Source organism: Rousettus aegyptiacus, unplaced genomic scaffold, assembly GCF_014176215.1.
Source record: "Rousettus aegyptiacus isolate mRouAeg1 unplaced genomic scaffold, mRouAeg1.p scaffold_m13_p_13, whole genome shotgun sequence".
Taxonomy (NCBI): Eukaryota; Metazoa; Chordata; class Mammalia; order Chiroptera; family Pteropodidae; genus Rousettus; species Rousettus aegyptiacus.
The window spans coordinates 75,672,482-75,693,426 of record NW_023416288.1 but is presented as its reverse complement, the minus strand read 5'-3'; the positions used below and the strand labels follow the sequence as shown (position 1 = coordinate 75,693,426).

The window sequence follows — 20,945 nt, the reverse complement described above, 5'->3', positions numbered from 1 at the left end:
GATACATATCTAGGGGCTAACTGCAATCTCCTCCAGGAACCATGGACTTGGGCAGTTCTCATCTTTGCGTTCTCCTTCTGCCTTGTTCCAGGTCACTGTTGTCTACATGAAGATAGCTTGAGTGATAGCTGGTACCTGGCTTTTGTGGCTGCTTCCCAGCGAATACATTCCTTCATAGCCTGGCTCTGCCACAGCTGGTGTTTGTTGGTTCAGTAGAACTAGCAATAATGGATAAACCACCCAGACAGAAAATTAATAAGGAAGTATTGGACTTAAACTTCATGTTAGACCAAATGTACTTAATAGACATTTATAGAACATTCCATCCATTAGCAGCAGAAAATACATTCTTCTCAAGTGCACATGGAACATTCTAAAGGATAGATCATATATTAGGCCACAAAACAAGTCTCAGTAAATTTTAGTAGATTGAAATTATAAGTACCTTTTCCAACCGCAATGGTATGAAACCAGAAATCAACTACAAGACGAAATTGAAAAATTCACAAATATGTGTTGATTAAACAACGTGTTTCTGAACAACCATGGGTCAAAGAAGAAATCAAAACAAAAGACAAATCAAAACATACCTTGAGACAAATAAAAATGGAAATACAACATACCAAAACTTAAGGGATGCAAAAAAAAGGGTTCTAAGAGGGAGGTTCATCGCAATAAGTGCCTACAATAAGTAAAAAGAAAGGTCTCTAATAAATAACCTACCTTTAAACTTCAAAAAGCTAGAAAAAGAAGGCTAAATGAAGCCAAAGTTAGTTGAGCTGATAACAAAGATCAGAACATAAATAAATAGAGACTAAAAATCAATGAAACTAAGAGCTGGCTCTGTGAAAAAACAAAGAAAACAGAAAAAAACCTTTAGCTAGATTTTAAAGAAAGAGAAATGTCTCAAATAAAATTAGAAATGAAAGAAAAGACATTATAACTGATGCTACAGAAATATAAAGAATCTAAAGAGACTACTATGACCATCTATAAAAATCACTATTTCAAAAAGTTATTTGTAATCCCATGCTCATTGCTGCGTTACAGCTAACCCTTGAACAACACTGGTTTGAACTGCATAAATCCACTTATACACAGATATTTTTCAATAAATATACAAATCTTCCTCCATATCCCTGGGTTTCACATCCCACCAAAAATCAAAAACAGTATTTTTGATCCACTGTTAGGAATGCACTGACTGTATGCACCGTTCTACACCATTTTATATATGGAACTTGAGCATCTTCAGATTCTGGTATCTGCAGGCAGTCCTAGAACCAATCCCATGCAGATACTAAAGGAAGACTATGCAGGGGTCAATGCTCCCGACCTCTATGTTATTCAAGGGTCAATTGTATTTACAATAGCCAAGATATGGAAACAAGCTAAGTGTCCATCAAAGGATGAATGGATAAATAAAATGTGGTATATACATAAAATGAAATATTACTCATCCATAAAAGAAGGAAATCTTGCAATTGTGACAACACAGATGGAACTCGAGGGCATTATGCTAAGTGAAATAAAGACAAATACTGTATGATCTCATATATATAGAATCTTAAAAAAAACCGAAGTCATAGATACAGAGAACAGGATTGTGACTGCCAGAAGAGAAGATGGGGAGTGGGGGAAATGGGTGAAGGTGGTCAGAAGGTACAAACTTCCAGTTATAAGATAAATAAGTTCTGGTATATAATATACCATGTGATAACTATAGTTTATAATACTATATATTTTGAAGTTGCTAGGAACATGTATTTTAAAAGTTTACATCACAAGAAAAAGTTTGCAATTAGTGAGGTGACAGATATTAACTAAACTTAATGTGATAATTATTTTGCAAATATGCATATATCAAAAAATTTTGTTGTTCATCTTAAACTAATACAATGTTATTTGTCAATTATATCTCAACAAAACTGGGGGTAAGACGATTTCTGTAAGGATGAAATGAAGATCTGTTTGCAGATGTATTAAACACTAAGTCCTCAATAATTCCTAGTTATTATAATTTTTTTTTTTAAGTGAGGGGAATGAGAAGAGAAAGGAAGAGAGAGACAGAGACTCTTAAGTTTGTATAATTTATGACATAAATGATAGACATTTTATGTTATCTTCATTTTATGTAATCTTGCTAGCTTTTGAGTTGAATCCAAATTTTTAATAACATAATACTACAATAAACATCCTTGTTTATATGTCTTATTAACTTCTTAGGGAAAACAATTATAAGTGTGCTCGCTCAGTTAAAAGATACACGTGTTTTTAAGGTCTTTGATTCATATTGCCAAAATACTTCCTAGAAACTTTGCACTATTTATTTGTTTGTTTGTTTATTTGTTTGTTTTAATTTGACATTATTTAGATACCTAGATAGTTATAAAATTTTTAAAATGCTTTAGAAAAACAACAAAAAATATGTAATACATTTTTAAAAAATAAAATAGTAATCCAAAACACTACCTGAGGGCGGACCATTTCACCTGCTGCAATTTTCCTCTCCTCATTGACCAAGTCAACAATTTTTTTATTAACGAGTGGTGCATTTGCACCATTAATCTTTGCGACAATTTTTCCATTCTATAAGGGAAAAGAAAGCATAAAGAAAACTTTTATTTTCAGGATAAGTCAAGAATTAACACTTCAAATGGATTACATCACTCCACCCACATCTACATCCACACCAATCTTTTTATAGCAATTGTAATTAGCCATTTCAAAATAAGGTATCCGTGATGTGAAAGTATGTCTTGATTTGCTAAATCCAGCTCTTTGAGTTCTACCTTCTTGTCTGTCTTCTTGCAACTAAAAACGGGCTATCCCTGTGTTACATTTCAGTGGTTCTGTTTAGGCCTCTCAACATGACTCCTTTAAATATTTTTTACGTTATGTCCCTTTTGCCTGTATTTCAACACATATTTACTAAACACCTGTTTATTAGCACTGTACTGAGCATGATAGCATAGAATATTAATACCTGACCTAATGAAATTATAAAAAAAAAAAAAACGTGAAATGATAACCACGACTGGTACCATCAAAAGAGGAACAAAGAACTGGGAACATCTATAAGAATTTGTCCTAATCAAGGAGATAAGCACAAGTACTTATCAATATCAGGAAGTGGTTTTTGGTTTAAAATATGAAGGATGGGTAAGAAATAACTAGGCGAAAAGGAGAACAAAGAGCATTCTAGGAAAAACGAATAAAGATGCAAAGGTCCTAAGGCTGGAAGGGAATATGGCAAATGAGAAAGCCAGCTAAGAAAGCGAAAGATGCCTGGTATGAAACGAAGCCCACAGCCTGAGGCCTCCAGGCAGTGCAGATGCTGTGGTCATGGAAGTGTGCAGCCTTTATTCTAAGTGTAGTGGAAGCCTTCGGAATGTTAAAACAGAGGCAGTTACTATGATTAGAATTGTTGTTTGTAATGATCATTTCACCTACCACGTGTAAAAGTTAGAAGGGGAGTAAGAAAAGATATCTGTATACAAATTGGAAGTTATTCTAGAGGTAAAGATGAGAGAGATGGCTGCTCTGTCTATGGAAGTAGTTAGAAAGAAACAGATGAGTGTGAGAATGACTTAGGTAGTAAAATTGAGAGTCCAAGGTCTGGTATGGATTGGGTATGTAGAGAGAAGTTACTAAGATGACTTTTCCATTCTGACTTGAGAAACTGAATAAAGTAAGACGTCATTCACCAAATGAGGCAACACTAGAAAACGATGTTTCCTGGGAAGAATGGGAAAGTCTGTTGCTGGGCAGGTTCATTGTGAGATGCCCTTCAGAAAACCAGGAGGAACTGTCAAGGCACCAGTTAGATACACAAATCTGGAGCTCAAAGTATAGAATTTAGCTGAAGATGTAAATTTGAGTTATGATATATGAGAGGTGATGTTTGAATCTGTACGTAGAAGAACTTTTCTAAGGAAAGTATATGGCATGATAAAATAAATATTCAGTGGCTGAAAAAAGGATGAGCCTGTGAAAGAGAGGAAGGTGGGAGTAGCATCTAGGACAGCAAAAGGAAAACCAAGTCACAAAAGCCAAAAGAAGCAAATGTTTCAAAAAGGAAGACATGGTCACTGTATTCAATAAATTGGAGTGTTACAGCATGATGAAGACCTAAAAGTATCTGCTATATTTAGCAACAGGCTGGTAATTTGATATATTGGCAATAGCAAATTTAGTGGAATAATGAGACAGAAGTTAGACTGAATGGGTGTGAAGTAAAGGAGAGAGATGAGTGGTAGCTGGAGAGGGATGTATTATCCAAAAGAAGTATTATTTTTTTAATTGAAAAGACTTAATCATATTCAGACTGAGAAGAATCCAATGGAGAAAAGTTTAAATAAAATCTGACACTCTAATTATCATTTTCAACTAAAAAGAACTTTCCAACAGTTCTGTGAGCTTTCTAATACCCCTTGAAAAAAGCTCTTCCTGCTGAAACTTGCTGGAATGAATTTATTGTCAGATAAGAATGCTAACCAATACAAATAGCTATTGTGGAAATATTTGAAAACACAAGCAATGGGCATGATAGTGATTTTGTGGTTATAGACTGAGATTCTTAAATTAATGATAATGAACATGAAGCAATAACAAAGTCTGAAGCATAGCTGCAGGAGTAATTGGATGAAGTGCACAGGAAGAAAAGTTCATTGAAAGTTTAAAGGTCAAGAATTGAGGGGCTAGGATAGTGAGTGGGTTACCATTGTCAATCCTGAAGGCCCCAGGGTGATGGCAGGACTTGAGTTTGAAAGGAAAATGTTGAGACAGATGCCAAAATTTTCAGTCAACTATAGCCACAGTCCCCAACCTTTTTTGGTCCAAGGGATCAGTGTTCCTATGAGAATCTAATCTGAGGTGGAGCTGAGGTGGTGGTGCTAGCACTGGGGAGCAGCTGCAAATACCAATGAAGCTTTGCTCACTTGCCTGCTGCTTACCTCTTGCTGTGAGGCCTGTACAGGTCTGCAGCCTGGGAGTTGGGGACCCCTGATCTACGGAACTGATTGGAAGGCCAGTAAATGACAGGGGTAAGGTGGGGGAAAGCAGGTTTTGTTAAATAGAGTGGAACTCCAATAAGCAAGGAAAAGAAAGTTATTGTAGTAAGAAGAGGTAAAGGGAACATCAATTCTACTCCTGGTCTCAAGAAATAATCCAAGAAAATAGTCGCCCTTTCTGGGCAGCAGAGAAAATGACCTAAGTAAGGAGCCAGAGTTAAGGAAGTCCAAGAAGTGGAACAAAAGCTCACAGCCATGGGTAAAGATATTAGAAAGTTTGCCAATTGCTTACATCGATATCAGAGGTTACACAGTAAAATGGTTTGAGAGATGGGGGAGAACTAGAGCACTATGTTAGGAAAAGAAAATTTTGAGTGTTAGAAGGATGGAGCATACATGGCTGGGATGAAGGATGGACTTATACTTTGGGCATTCATTGCAGATATGAGAACACAGACTAGATAGTCTATTTAAGGAGGGTGGGCAGGGGTCTACTGATCAGACCTGACAAAGTTGGCAGGATGATGGCCAGAGCTCCAGACTCCACGCAGTGGTCCATCTGCCTAGTCCTATGCTTCTAAATGCTACTGCTGCTAGAGTCTCCTCATTGTCCCAATAGCCAGCCAAGCCCATTTCTGTCTGGTGCAGTTACTCATTCTTGTTCCCTAAACTATCTCTAGGCCAAAAATCAGCAACTATGATCCAACACAGAGCTGGTATTTTAGCAAAGATAAAAATATCATCTGGCTCTTTATAGATAAAGCTAGATGACCCTTCAAATAAATCATCAAACCTTACATATCTAGATCTACAATGCAACTTTTAAATTCGATTTACCGAGCAATTCAGTTTGTTGAAATAGTTGCAAGAGTATTATTCAACAGAAGCAAAAAGCTATATCCAATAGGTATTTTAAATCATTATAAATCATTATTTCTAATATCAAAACAATAATTAAAGTACCCAGCAACAGAGGAACAGTCCAAGTCCTCTCTGTGAAGCCCATCCTTACTATCCCAGTTCTCTAGCTTTGCAGCAGCTATACTTGTATCGTACAAGTTAGCACCTAATTGTACACTCTCCTTTCAGAAAATAATGCTATCTTTTTCTAATTATTAAAGTTGTATATTAATCACAGAATATTTGTAAAATATAGAAAAGTAGACAGAAGAAAACTTAAATTATGTATCCTTCCCCCAACATGAAAAACTGCTATTGACATTTGATGAATACACTTTCTGTCTTTGTTCTATACATTTGTAAATGCAGAGATAAAAGCAATATATATACTATAAGATAGTGATCATAATGGATATTTTCTTGTATTGGTTGGTATATGTGAACATTTATAACCAATTCTCTCCTACTGGGTATCTAAGAAATTTCCAATTTTCACTCCTGTAAATAATAATTCATAAAATCTCTAATTTATTTAAGAAAGGTAAATATACCTTGTTTTTCTTTTCCCTGATCAGCTCATTGTGTGGTTGTGTGGTAGTCTAACCTCTCCATCCATATTAGCTCCTAGAGGTAATCTTATAAACTATATTAATAGATAAGCAAAGATAAGTTTAAAAAATCTATAATTACTATGATCAAAAGAGAGTTCCATGGAAATTTTACAATGCTACTTGCTCTTTAAATGTAAATTGGAATCTAATAATACATTTGAGATGATAAATACAATACTTACAACACTAAAAAGAAAAATAGGTTCACATTTATCTCTAAATGGCTGCAAAGTCACAATGTTGTCGGCTTCTGCCTGAAAAAAAAAAAAATTCACGTAACAATAAAGGAAACTATATCCAAGTCATTAGATATGCTATTAACAAAAAACACAGAGATACATGTACTTTTTACTTTTACGTTTACTACATTTTCTTAGTATGTTATCGTTGTTTTAAGGATTAAATTGCATACACTGGCAAGTCAGGCCCTTTATCAATCTCACTTCTGACTGTTCACCTTTATGGTGCCTATTCTGCAGCTAAACTCATCTCCTTGTTGTTTGTTAAACACTACCTGCACTTTCCTGGCTCCTTACCTGGTCTTTTCCAACCCAGATAAAATGTCCAATCCAGCTGAGAAGTCATCTTTCTCCCTCTTGCTGCAGATCATCTCTTGCTCCACATGGCACTTACTGTACCTCTCAGGACATGTATTGTCCATTTCAATATTGTAATACTGTTGTATGGAACTATCTTATCTCCTTTGTTAGAAGGAGATCCATGTACACAGATTGATGATGCTTCATATTGAACTTTACATGTAAACCCTCCCCCTGGATGTTATAGGGCCATATGTATAAAGGAGCTTACTAAATGCTTCCAAACAAATTGGTTGTTCAAACTTCAAAGTCTTTAATTTTTATGTTTGTAATTTTCTTAAAGATTTCTCACAAATTTAAAGTTGTCTTAACTGGATTATAAAAAACTATGTATTAAGTAATAATGTGTTCCTCCATATTTACAGAGCCAGCTGTCAGAAGGAGGTCATTTGATAGAGTCTTCTATAAGAGTAGCTTTTTGCAACCTAAGGCAATTGTTTTCAATCTGGGATTTCTGAAGGTTCCCCAACCACTGCCAAGGATGGTGATGGGGAAGCCAAGAGAGGGCCCCTTAGCCCTGTGTTGTAATCTTTTTTTTTCTTTTTTTTCTTTTTTTTAGCATATTGAATGCTACATCATTTTCTTTTTTCTTTCTTTCTTTCTTTCTTTCTTTCTTTCTTTCTTTCATCCTTTCTTTCTAATATTAAAGGACAGAAGTCAAAGATTATATTTAAAAGTAACCAAGATATTATCATTACAATGTTTACATCATAATAAAATGCTAATAAGTAAATCATTTAATAATAATATTATAAAAGAGCTGCGATAAATATTTACCGAATTTTTTAAAGAATAGGTACAATGTTAGTACAAGTCTTCAAGTCTTTCAAAAGGGTACATAACAGGAAAAATTTATACTAAAAATTTTATACTAAAATTCAGCTTAGAGTAATTTCAAACGATATTCAACCTTACAGATTTTAATTTTGGATTTAAGTCTACAAGTTGTGTAAGGGTGACTTTCCTTGGCTAATTGCAGAAAGCAAAATATCCAGCAGAGGGCACAATGGTGGTTTAGAAACTATACCTATTAATTTTTTCACCCTTTATGAGCAGGTCATAGCATAAAAACAAGGTCAGTCAATTTAAGTGTACTATTGTTGAAGGAATTCAAACATAACAAAAGAGAAACCTTTCAGGGACAATGCACAAATATTTTAAGTTCAGCAGGTGCTAATATTATAAATAGGACTTATTTTAGACTACCCGCACTTCCCAGTGGGACAGACATAGTCATGGAAATGATGTCTTATGGAGTAGGCTGAGAAATTCTCTATGGCCCAGGTATGCTAGGAGGACACAGACAGAAGCCTCTGAGGTTGGGGAAGAAGCACTGGTAAGACCTATATCCTCACACAGCTCTGAGCTGTGCTGAGATGGGAGCCCAACAAAGTATGTGGTCTAAAGTTTCTTTCCACATCCACTCCTCTGCCTACGTCATCTTGCCTACCACACATACCCCAAGTTTGTTTCTACTCAGACTTTATAAACAAGGAGGGATATATGACTTTAGAGCACCTGGAAATACATCAAGTTATAGTTTCTCGTTGCTTAGGGACTTCTTGCTTTGCTTTCTTCTGCTCAAGTGCTGTTCCAGCTAGACTGACAGGCAAGCAGGGGGCCTGCCTTGTTGTCAGTCTCTCCTCATTGACCTCCAATTTCCTTTTAGACACTGCAGTTTTCCTTTAATCCCTAGCCCATGAACTTGCACTCTTACCATGCCTAGAAAGCTGCCAGGATTCATAAGAATTTTTGATGATCTTTTATTGTGATCCATTTGCCTGCTGTTATATCCTTCTAATATTGTCTTTTAACTTCTTACAACTATCAGGGCATCTGGCAATCCCCTTTAGGCCCTGTTATCTGTCCTCCGAAATTAGGTTTTCCTCCCTGCTAAGGATTAAATTTGGAATCATATTCCAGCTCTCTTCAGATGGTTCTGCCTCTTCAGAGTAAAGGAAGTTGTTATGGAATACTGCCTTTTAAAACACCACAGGACCCTTATTTCAGAAGACAATGTCAACCTCTAGATAATATAATTTAACAATTGTGTATGACTCCTCCCTCTCTCTCCCCACCCCCCAAAAAACTTCTTTATTTTTCTTCTTTTTTTCTTTGTTGATTCTTTAGTTTTTTTCCTTTGTTAACTACTCTCTTGAAGAGAAAAAATAATGAGAAGTTATTTTCTAAGCTTTAGACTGCTTATTGTAATATAGAACCAAGAAAAAGAAGTCCTATATACAATGTGTCTTCAGGGGATGGATAGTCAAACTCAAGTTAAGGTCAGTAAGCAATTTCGTTCCAAAGCCTGGGTTGGGAGAAATCAGGGAAGGCCTGAGAACATGCAAAGGGCTGAGGTTTCATGTTTTCATCAGGGATTATGCATTTTAGGGATAAAGAGTAAAGATATATAAGCAATTATCTGTTCTGTAAATTAGCTCTAGTTTGTTTGGACATGTTTCTATCTAATTGAAATAAATGTGAGCCACATCTATACTTCTAAATTTTCTAATAGCCACATTTAAAAACAAAAAAGATACGGTGAAAATAATGTAATAATTTATTTCAGTTAATCCAATATATCCAAAATATGATCGTTTCAACATGTGATCAATGTAAATATTATAGAGATATTTACATTGTTTTCTTCATACTAAGTCTTCAAAATCTAGTGTACATTTTACATGTAGAGTACATCTCAATTTATGGGCTAAATTTTAATCATAAATATTTTATCTCGAATGTGATTACGGTAAAAAAAAAGATAGATTTACATCCCCCTACGTTTTCCCCAAACAACTTTAAAAGATTTATGATAACTAAACTATCAGTTTTAAAATTTAAATTAAATTAATTAAAAATAAAAATTCAGTTCCTTAGTCACACTATCCACATTTCAGTACTCAAAAGCCACTTGTGCCTAGTGGCTACCATATTAGATAACAAAGCTCTAAGTAGTTGATAGTTTAATGTGGATAAATTGAATAATCAATACAATGAGGTTCACTGAGCTTGGCTGTAACATTTTAATCCCTTTTAACATTTTAATCAACTTGGGTGGCAAGTAAGTAAGGGAAATTATTGGAAAATTAGAAACTGGGTAAATGCCCAGAGTCCTTCCTAATGCTATCCTGTAAACAGCACTTGCAGCCCTTATTCTAAGAGACACACACTGAACATATGGTCAGTTGAAAAGAAACATGTTGATAGACAGATTTTGTTTTTATACTTTTCTAATATTCACAATCATAACCAATAACTTCAACATTATAGAAATGGGATAAAAATCATGTTTGTTTTCAGATCTGGTAGAATTAAACATAAAGTAAAACTCCCAAATAAGCACTGTCCATTTTGAAAAGTTAACAGGTTGTTTAAATTAAGACAATCCTTAAAGAGAATACTTAGATACTTAATGTAACAAGAAAACAATAGTTTAAATATAAATGAAATCCTTACTACAGCAAAATGCAGAATTTCATCTTCGTTCAGCTCATTTTTCAACTTTCTGAATAAAGTCTGCATTGCTTTGCATGGTCCACACCAGGCTTGGTAAACATCAATCACTAGAAGATGATGATATTTATGAAAGAACAGAGTCAAAGAACTTAGAAGAGCAGCTTATCCCAGTGCTGGGGTAGGGGTGAGGGCAAAGGCATAGCAGAGTTTTACAGCGGAAGTAGGGAGCCATGCTCTGTGTTGGGGTACCATGAGGTGCCCTGGGCCAAACTCCAGATGGCTGAACAACAGGGGAGCTCTACTACCTGTTAGGCCTTTGTTCTGCAACATCTCATCCCACATGCTTTGATTATTGATGACTGCCTGCAATAAAGAAGGCATTGTAAAAGATATTCAAGTCTCAGTACACCAAGTAAAAATTTGTTATGTCATGCCCACCTGTAACTGGATTTCTCGCTTTTTGCCTGCCATTTATCCACTATCACATGAAAAAGGGAAGAAAAAAAAAATACTTCAGAGGAAATTTAAACAATGTTTTTCTGTTTATGCATTCATTCAGTATCTTAATGTACCACAGAACATTTTTTTTTTGTATTAGATTATGCACTGTCCTCTTTTCTGGAGATAGAAAAAAGTCACTGAAGGGACTTTTCATGCTGGGCTCTCTGCTAAGTGCTTACAGCAGTCAAATGTCTTATTCTCTGAATAATCCTGAAGCAAGGTGAGAATGTTAGGAGTTACAGTTTCTTACAAATTGTTCTTTTCCTGACGTAGTATAGTTTTCATTCATACATGTTAACTGTCTATGAACATGCCCATGGATCTTTCTTGGGTCTCTTTCCAAGGATATTTAATATTTAGAACAAGACCACTAGCATGTTGGAGAGCACAACATAAAACTTTCCATAGATATTCAATCAGTGAGTACCAAATGCTCTATTCAGTGGTATCAAGGATGTTGAGAGTGTAGTCTGATTACGTGTGTGACAGCACACTAGTATAGAACAAAGGAGTGACCACGAACAACCAGGCTACACACCCGCAAAGCATGTTGGATTCCCCAACAAGCTCTCACAAAGCAGAGCTTCCTCTAACCTACATTGGGACCTTTAAAGGCAAGGAAGAAACAACTCCCCAGGATCTAAATCGACCCTTTCGCCGAGGCACATGGCCTTTGTGGGATGAGCTCACCAAGTTCGAGACCTGGCCACCTGGCAGGGGATGGTCGGTCTTCTGCTGTGCTTTCTACCTGCGCTAGACAAGCAGAAGGACTAGGAAGATAGGCCAGAATGAAGGGCGAAGGGGTTAGATACCAACGTTTCCTGCCAGGCCTCTGGTGGCTCGCGAGCCCGGTCTCTTACACCTAAAGGGGCACGGCTTCAGGCTTCCCACCCCCAGCGCGCAAACCTGGGAGCCGTTACAGGAGCAGTTGGTTGGAAAATCGATCCCCTTCTTGACACCAAATGGATTACGCAGGCCTGTTTCCCTTCCTTCAGCAGCCTCCTCTCTTTCTTAGTTCTTAGTCCCCGCCAGTTCCCCTCGCCTCTAGGTGTGTGTAGGGGGGGAGGGGGAAGGGTGGGTTGACGGAGGGAGGGGCGGGGCGTGGTTGGCGCGGGGTGGCGGCTTGCAGGTTTGATCAGCGCTTTCCTGGGACAGACTCCTTCCAGGGGTCATCTAGATTTACTTCATAAAATGTATACTCAGATGGGAGACAGACTCTCAGAAATCTCTCCAACTTTTGCACCTTCCTTCTTTCTTTCTTTGCTTCTTTCTTTTCTTCTTTCCTTCCTTTTTTACTTAGAAATAATTTTAAACTTACAAAAAAGTTTTTGAAAGTAGTGTACAGAACGCCCATACACTCTCCCCTTACCTTTCACCAAGGTTAGTATCTTTCATAACCACATTACAGTTATCATCGCAAGCAGAACGCCAACACTGGTACAAACCTACTCTGTAGACATCATACAAATCTGTTCGGTTTTCTCACGAATATCATTTTTCCTGGTCCAGGATCCAATCCAGTGTCCTGCGTGGCATTTAGTTGTCATGTCTACTTAGTTTCCTCCAATCTGGACTGTTCCTCTGGACTATTTTTCTTTGTCTTTTATAACTTTGATGAGTATGTCTCTTTTTTTTTTTTTTTTTAATTTCATTATGTCATTTGTAGAATTCATACCAGGAATATTTTTAAAGTAAGTTTTTAAGAACACACTCTCTTTTTCTTACTGTATGAATTCTTTTCTTTACACTTAGTATCTTTTTCAGCTCTCTCTACTTTTCTTATTTTTAGCATACCAGTCCACCCCATTTATTGAGTCTGCTAACTGTCCTTCTTGATTATTCTTTTTCTTTCGGTATTTGTAACTTTTGAATGTAAGCTAATCTTTTGAAGGGATTGATTTTTATGTGAGCGTCTGAGGCAGGACTGTAGAAATGAGGCCCGACAGATATAGTCCAGGGACATCTCCTCCCCCTTCAGGATATGGTTTTGGAAATTTTTTCCTTTCTTCAGCCCTCCCCTTGTTTTAGCCCCAGCAAGGGGACATAAGCCAAAACTGGACGTTTCCAGCTCAGAAGCCATCTTTGGCTGAGGCATGACCTTTGTCTAAGACACAATATAAATATTGTGTCTTCCATCCTGCACCTGATGCTATGACACTTCTGGAAACACCATATAAGGAAGAAAAAGCAGAAAACCAAGCTCCCCACCTACTGGGAGGAGACAACAATGCTATGTCAGTACCACATTTCTGGGCTCTACCTCCAAGAAGAACTAAAGCCTGAAATTAAGACATCCTCTCTCTCTCTCTCTCTCTCTCTCTCTCTCTCTCTCTCTCTCTCTCCCTCCCTCTCTCTCTCTCTCATTCACTTACACTGCCTTCTTGAGTGTGTGTTTTCACTTTAATAAACCTTATGCTTTCCTGCCTGATGTTCGTCTTGCCCTTGAATTCTTTCTCTGGGGGTAAAACAAGAACCTTGTCACCAGAGCTTTGAGCTCTCTGGCGACAGAAACATACATGTATGATGATGTTCAACATGCCTTTGCCTGGTCCCTTTGATATCTAGGCTACCAGACAAGTTGTATGTTAATTTTTCAGCTTAGCTTTTCTATTCGCAGTTGACAGCTGAAAAGCCAAATCCATTTCTATGGATAGCACCTTCTGGGATCTGAATTACTCTACACAGAATTCCAATGGATGGCAAGCATTCTTGATCCTATCACTATACCAGTTGGGAGGGGGAAATGTTTATAGTACCATTTCTGAAATGTGACAGCCCATCTTTATTTCCAGCAGTATACAGGTAGTTGCATCTAACTGTAATATGGAAGTTAAATCCTTGACTCTCAACTCCATAGTATGTGGACTTATGGAGATGTAGACATCAGAATCCCAACCTTGTCTGTTAAGGTTCATTATCCATTCCAATACTCCAATGAGTCCTTTCTGCTTTATTCATGCAAACTCCTAAGACTTCAGTTTCCTATCTTATTTCTCTTTCCTGTATATTTCTTTCTTTTAGGATTCAGCTAAATTAAAAATCGTTGAAATAAAAAAAAAAAACTGAGTTATTTTATTCAGCATTTTTACCTGTATAGACCTAGACTGGGCATCTTTCTCCTCTAGTTTAGCCAATCATGTTGACTGGAAATTAATCTACTGACTTTTAATTTTAGCCATGCCTCCCCTATGATTATTGCTATCCCTGTAACTTTATGGATTTTCATTTTGCTTAAAATTATTCAAGCTTTCCTCAAGTTTCTTTTAGCTTCCAAAAATAGATAACTTTCAGAAATGATGCCTCTGAGCCGTCCTCAGCTACTACCTCTCCAGTGACCTAACTTATTTTCCTCTTAGCTCCATGATGAAGTTATTTCTCTTCGCCCATCCTCAGACTGAGTTCTGTTCTATTTTTATAGGGTGAGGGGTTGGCTTAGTCTGGGAATTGTTTTGTGCCCATTTTTCTCTAGTAACATCTATAGCTAGAGTACAGGATGTGTACATAACTCCAAGTTTAATTCCATTTTCAGCAAGTTTCACATAGGTCACTCTGTTCTGTTCCGACCCGCGGGACTTATTATTTGGTGGGGGCGAGGGAGACCCAGCCTGTAAGGAAAAACGGGCGGAGAAAGAGGAGCGGAGGCAAGACAGTATTCTGATCAAGCCTCCAATTTTATTTTGCAAAGCAACTATATTTATACAGCAAGAACAAAGGGGGGCAGGCAAAAGGGACTTGTCACAATATAAGTGATCTTCAGCTGGTGCTGTGGGGAAGGGGCAGTGGAAGGAAAGAAGATGAAAGGGGGTACTGGTCATGTGCTGATAAGCAAAGATAAAAGAAGTTCTAACAGGATGTCTGTGGCCGGCCAGTCTCTGGAATGTTGGTGTCAAGGGCTGCCATTTGTCTTCTTTATCTTCTGTTCTTGTGAGGCCCAAGCCCAGCACGTTTTATCCTTAACCCTTAAGGGCCCGTTTAGGTTGTGGCGCCCCTAACATCTCCTCCCTTTCTGTTTTTAGAAAGGCGGGCCTTAACCGAGTGGGGGAACATTGACCTGGTTCCTCCCGTGGGCTATATACGCCCATCTATTGTTGGCTCTTGGTATCTTTTGGGGAGGAGAGGCAGAGCCGGTTTTAGATTGTGATTTGGATACCAACCTCTATGCAAACCAAGTATGTTCTCAGGGAAGGACAGAGGGGACCCTCTAGTGGGTCTTCCCTTGCAGTAGCTTTGCATCTGCACCCATCTCGATGCTCATACCTTCCCTTGGTCTATCAAAGGTGAAGGTAGACATTTCTCTGTCCCTTATGTCGTCCCCGTAGGGAGAGGGGGAGGTAAGTGTCTGGGAGTCCCCAGTCTGGGGATGCTCCCGCAGCTAGTCTGCAGAGGTCGACCGTGAAGGTGGGCCAAGGGGTGGTAGCGGCCGCCAAAGAGGACGTAGAAAGGGCAACATCGCCCGCCTCGTTAATGATTTGCCATGTGTAATTAAATATTTGATGAGTATGGACGGAGGCAAAAAGTCCGCAAAGCAGGAGTAGGTACATTATTATATGCAGGTGCAAAGAGTACACGCTCCTAAGAAGAAAAGTGTAAAGAACAGCAATCCTAATCTGTGGGTAAGGGGAATATTAGAGTCAGTGCAGAGGAGGACGAGAAACAGGAGGAAGAGCAAAATTCCCGTGAGGAGGAGAGGGGCTGGAGACTATCCTCTGCAATGCTTCTCCGGAGGACGAGGCGGTTATCTGTAAGAGAACAGAGGGGAAGCGAGGTCTCAGGGCTGTGGATCCCTGGGCAGGATTATAAAGTTTTAGTAGCCGGTCAGGTAACCACCGGGCGTTTTGAGCCTGATTATCATAGATGCAAGCGTGTCCCTTTCCCCAGATAAGGACAGGGTCAAGGGCCCTGCCATTTATTGGTGAGGGGATCTTTCCAAAGTGCTTGTGTATAATCAGAAGCGGTGGCCGGGTGCCAGAGACGATCACCAGCTGTTTTGCCGCAGGCGTCTAAGGTTAGGAAGTTAAGGACAAATAGGGCATGATTTATTAGGGTTTTAGGGCTGGCTCTTGTGTTATAAAGGGCAGTATTTCCGGACTGTATTTTAAAGAGCATATTTTTTAGCGTTTGATGAGCTCTCTCAACAATGCCCTGTCCTTGGGGGTTATAGGGAATACCCGTGATGTGTTTTATTCCGAGCTGCGCGCAGAATTGTCGGAAGGAGGCGCTAGTGTAGCCTGGCCCATTATCAGTTTTAAAAACTTTTGGCTGGGGGATGACGGCCAAAAGAGCTATGACATGTTGAATAACATGTTTGGTGGCCTCCCCGGTTTGGGGGGTGGCATAAATGAATCCACTATAGGTGTCTATAGAGACATGGATATATTTAAGTTTTCCAAAGGGAGGGTGATGAGTAACATCCATTTGCCAGAGTTCTCCAGGAACTATTCCCTGGGGGTTTACTCCCAGGTGAGGTTCAGGTAAAAGTGTCAGACAACCCTTGCATTGACGGACAATCTGGCGGGCCTGTTCTCTGGTTATGGAAAATTTGAGGCGAAGGGTATGTGCGTTGAGGTGATGTAGAGCGTGACCTCGTTGTGCGGCAACAAAGGGGGTGTCTTCCTGGGCGGCAGCAATCAATTGGGTGGCCTGGTCTACTATATTATTTCCCTCTGTGAGAGGCCCAGGTAAGCCTGAATGAGCGCGAATGTGTCCAATAAAAAACGGAGCATTGCGATTAATGATTAGTTTTTGTAATTTGGAAAACAAAGGGGAAGCATTTGTGGAGGGACGTATGTAGGGGACCGTTTCAAGTAGGGGTACAGAGACAGCTACATAGGCGCTGTCAGTATAAAGATTGAAAGGAACCTCGCTTAGGAGTTCAAAGACTGTAATTATAGCTGTTAGTTCAACAAGCTGTGCAGATTGAAAGGCTGTCTGTATACGGGTAACCTGTCCATTAATACTAAAGGCTGCTATGCCTGAAGAGGAGCCGTCAGAAAACACTAGCGTGGCTCCCGCAATGGGAGTGGCTTTGGTTCTCCGGGGAAAAACAATGGGGGTTTTCTGTAAGAACTGAATTAATCTGTCAGCAGGATAATGATTATCAATTGTTCCTTGGAAGGAAGTGCAACTAATCGCCCAGTCATCATCGTTTTGAATTAGCCATTGTACCTGAGTTGTATTATACGGGAGGGTTATAGTGTCAGGGTCCTTTCCAAAGAGTTTTAAGGCTGACTCCCGCCGCGAGATTAACAGCCTGAGATACCTTGGAGGCAAGGGGGTCTATGGCCAGATGCATGGCTTGGGACATTTTAGAGGTGAAGGGATCAACGTCACGGCACATGCGCAACATTTCATCAAGGGTTTTATCTCGCGTCTTTCCGCGCAGCACCGCGCGGCAAGAGGCATTGGCATTTTCGTAGGCCAATTGTTTAACGAGCCTGTCATTAGAGGCTTCGCCCCCGAGGGTTCTTTCCGCCGCCTCTAGGAGCCTACTGACAAATTCGCTATAATCTTCTTGTGGTCCCTGAGTGATTTTTGTAAGAGGAGTAGTCGCAGCCCCTGAAATAGGGAGTGCCCTCCAGGCCCCAAGCGCAGCGCTAGTGGTCTGGGCGAGGAGTGCAGAAGGGAACCTTCTCTGTTTAGCCTCCGCGGAGGTGGCAGGGACCGCATTGGGCCCCTCCCTGTGGAGCTTATCGTTTAAGTCACGACCTACTTTCTGCCATTTTTTAGGGTGAATTTCAGGTCCATTAACAATGAACTAAGGGCAAACCTTGTCTATAAAGAGAAAAAACTTAATGAGATCCTTTTTCTTAACTCTAACTCCTCTTTCCCTAAGAGATTCTTTTAGGTCTCGAATAAAGACCGCTTCTTTAGAGAGCTTGGGGCCCATTTTTCAGGGCGGGGCCCGTTCGAGGGCGGGGGCCCGTTCGAGGGCGGGGGCCCTTTTGAGGGCGGGGGCCCGTTTTTCTGGAGACGGACGAGGGGAGACTTACCGAGGATGGGTGACTCTCATGAGCGGTGAGAGGCGTCCTCAACTTCAACTTCTCTCTTCTGTGAGGGGGCCCGGGCGACGCATTTCGGCTTCAGGGGTCCGTCTCGGCGAGGGTCTCTACCTCGAGCCCCACGTTGGGCGCCACTTGTCCCGACCCGCGGGACTTGTTATTTGGTGGGGGCGAGGGAGACCCAGCCTGTAAGGAAAAACGGGCGGAGAAAGAGGAGCGGAGGCAAGACAGTATTCTGATCAAGCCTCCAATTTTATTTTGCAAAGCAACTATATTTATACAGCAAGAACAAAGGGGGGCAGGCAAAAGGGACTTGTCACAATATAAGTGATCTTCAGCTGGTGCTGTGGGGAAGGGGCAGTGGAAGGAAAGAAGATGAAAGGGGGTACTGGTCATGTGCTGATAAGCAAAGATAAAAGAAGTTCTAACAGGATGTCTGTGGCCGGCCAGTCTCTGGAATGTTGGTGTCAAGGGCTGCCATTTGTCTTCTTTATCTTCTGTTCTTGTGAGGCCCAAGCCCAGCACGTTTTATCCTTAACCCTTAAGGGCCCGTTTAGGTTGTGGCGCCCCTAACACTGTTCTACTGAGGTGGCTTCTTTCTCACGACTTTCTTATTTCTGATTTGCTAGAGAAAGACAAATAAGACAAATACATCTATAACTGTCAATATTATCTTCGCATGTCTGCCTTGATTCTGAGCAGCCTAGGAACACACTTCCCACCATGTACTGCCCTCCTTGCAGTTTGTCTTTCCAATATGCAAAACTCTTTCTTGATATTAGTCTGTTAGTTACCTAAATTCTGAGGCCTTTTTAACAAGCATTAGTGTTTTCAGCCCAGTTCTTCTAAAAAAGTCATTAAGATAAACCTCTTGAGAAACTTGTTTTCTTTTGAGCTCATGTTGACAACACAGGTGCCACAAACTTCCTCTTTAAGGAATCTTTGTCTCTATGTCAGCTATTGGGTTGAACCCAAAGGTCAATTTACTGACAGTCTAACCTTAAGGAAATAGCAATAATAGAAAATATATAACACTTCTTTCAAAATACCAGATGGCAAAGTGCAGGGATAATATATGCTCTACATATTTATTCTTAATTGGGTAAAATCCTATTCATAAATCCTCCTGCAGGTAACCCTGCTCATCTAGTTGACCCACTTTGGAAATGAGAATCCCCTCTACAAAGGTCCATTGTACCCTTTAACCCTAAAGTTGCTTCTTATATCCCAACTCATGTACAGCAGTTGGAAATCATTTTTTAACATTTTTCTTATTAACCCCAAAAGGTATTATTCTTCAGGCACCTATAACAAGAGTTAAGCGGGTATACGAATGTTCATGAACATGATTCACTCAAATTCTTCACAAAATACATTTGCTAATTAAGGAAAAACATGACTGGTAAAAAAAAAAGTTTCAATGTATTCTCAAATGAGCACAGACATTTACTAATGATCAAGAAATGCAAGGCAATAGGGGAAATTAGCTTTTTAAAAACATTATTCCCACTATTTGCAAAAATCTTCAATGTTGAGGTTTTGAAACAAACTCGATGAGCTTTTGATTTGGGTCTTCCTAGAATTGACTTCAAGGACAAATGTACTCTGAAAATGTTATATATAAAAAAGGTATTTATATTTTATGTAAAACTGGTATAAGTATTGCCTGTGATATTTGTTTTTTTCCTCTCAGAGTACTATCTATAGTACTTAATTATTTTATTGGGTCATAGATTTTTTACCACCTGAATGTTTCATTTGCATGTCCTCTGGATCGCTACATATATAGGAAGACACAGAGATGAGAAAGTAATTTTCTTCAAGTTTACTGAATATATTTTTTTGCCATTTCTCATGTGTTGAGTCCATCTAATGAATGTTTTACTTCAGTTATTATACATTTCAACTTTAGACTATCCATTTTTAATAGTTTGCATTTCTCTGTTGAGATTTCTTATATGATTCATACATTGACATCATATTTTCATTAATTTTAAGTACTTTTTCTTTCTTTGAACATACTTTTTAATAGCTGTTTTGAAATCTTTGCTAAATATAACATTTGGGTCCACTCAGATTCAATTTCTATTGATTGCTCCCTTTTTTCCCCTGAGCAAAGGTCATACTTTTCTGTTTCTTTACAAATCCAGAAACTTTTAGTCAAAAATTGGTCATTAATGGTAATAATGTCAGCCTGTAACAGATCTGAGTTATGTTGTATTATTTTAAACATTGCTATTTAATTGCTCTAGTAGGTAATTAACTTACTTCTCTGGTCTCAAATGTAAAATTAGAATACCCAATGATGTGCCGCATCTGGTAAAAAGATAAGCTTTATAATATGAAGATACAGATGAATTTAAAGTCAACAATGAAAAACAAATAATGCAAACAGTAAGCATAGAAAGTTGACATAACCATATTTAAAAAGTGACATCAATGCAAGAATATTTTCATAGATATATATTTTCTGATGATAAAATTTTCATCAGGAAGACATAATTATATTTAAATGTATATATTTAATATAGAGCTATAACATACATGAAACAAAAGTTGCCTGAATTAAATGAAGAAATAGACAAATCCACAATCACACTTGCATATTCTAACATTCCTTTCCCAATAATTGTTAAAAAAAAATGTATACACAAATCTATAAGATTACCGAAGATCTGAACAACCCTGTCAATCATCGATATAACTGACATTTATTGACAACTGCAGAATATGCATTCTCTTCTAAAGGTATTCCATTAGAAGAGAATTATATCTTAGGCAATAAAAAAAAATCACAATAAATTTCAAATATTGGAATCTCAATTTTTTTCTCTGATCACAATAGAAATAAATTAGAAATCAATA

At 38.6% G+C, this 20,945-nt stretch overlaps 1 protein-coding gene across 1 annotated transcript in view; it reads right to left on the bottom strand.

The window, feature by feature from the left end:
* The window catches only part of NME8 (NME/NM23 family member 8), a 50,185-nt gene extending 31,891 nt beyond the window's left edge, over positions 1–18,294 (bottom strand). Inside the window, exons 1-6 of the mRNA XM_016138053.2 lie at positions 18,072–18,294; positions 11,020–11,059; positions 10,887–10,944; positions 10,582–10,688; positions 6,706–6,777; positions 2,473–2,589 (exon numbers count right to left, since the gene is read on the bottom strand). Coding sequence (XP_015993539.1) covers positions 2,473–2,589; positions 6,706–6,777; positions 10,582–10,688; positions 10,887–10,944; positions 11,020–11,052 — 387 coding nt within the window. The 5' untranslated portion in view covers positions 11,053–11,059; positions 18,072–18,294. The remainder of the gene's footprint in view (positions 1–2,472; positions 2,590–6,705; positions 6,778–10,581; positions 10,689–10,886; positions 10,945–11,019; positions 11,060–18,071) is intronic.
* Positions 18,295–20,945: the final 2,651 nt, after the last annotated feature.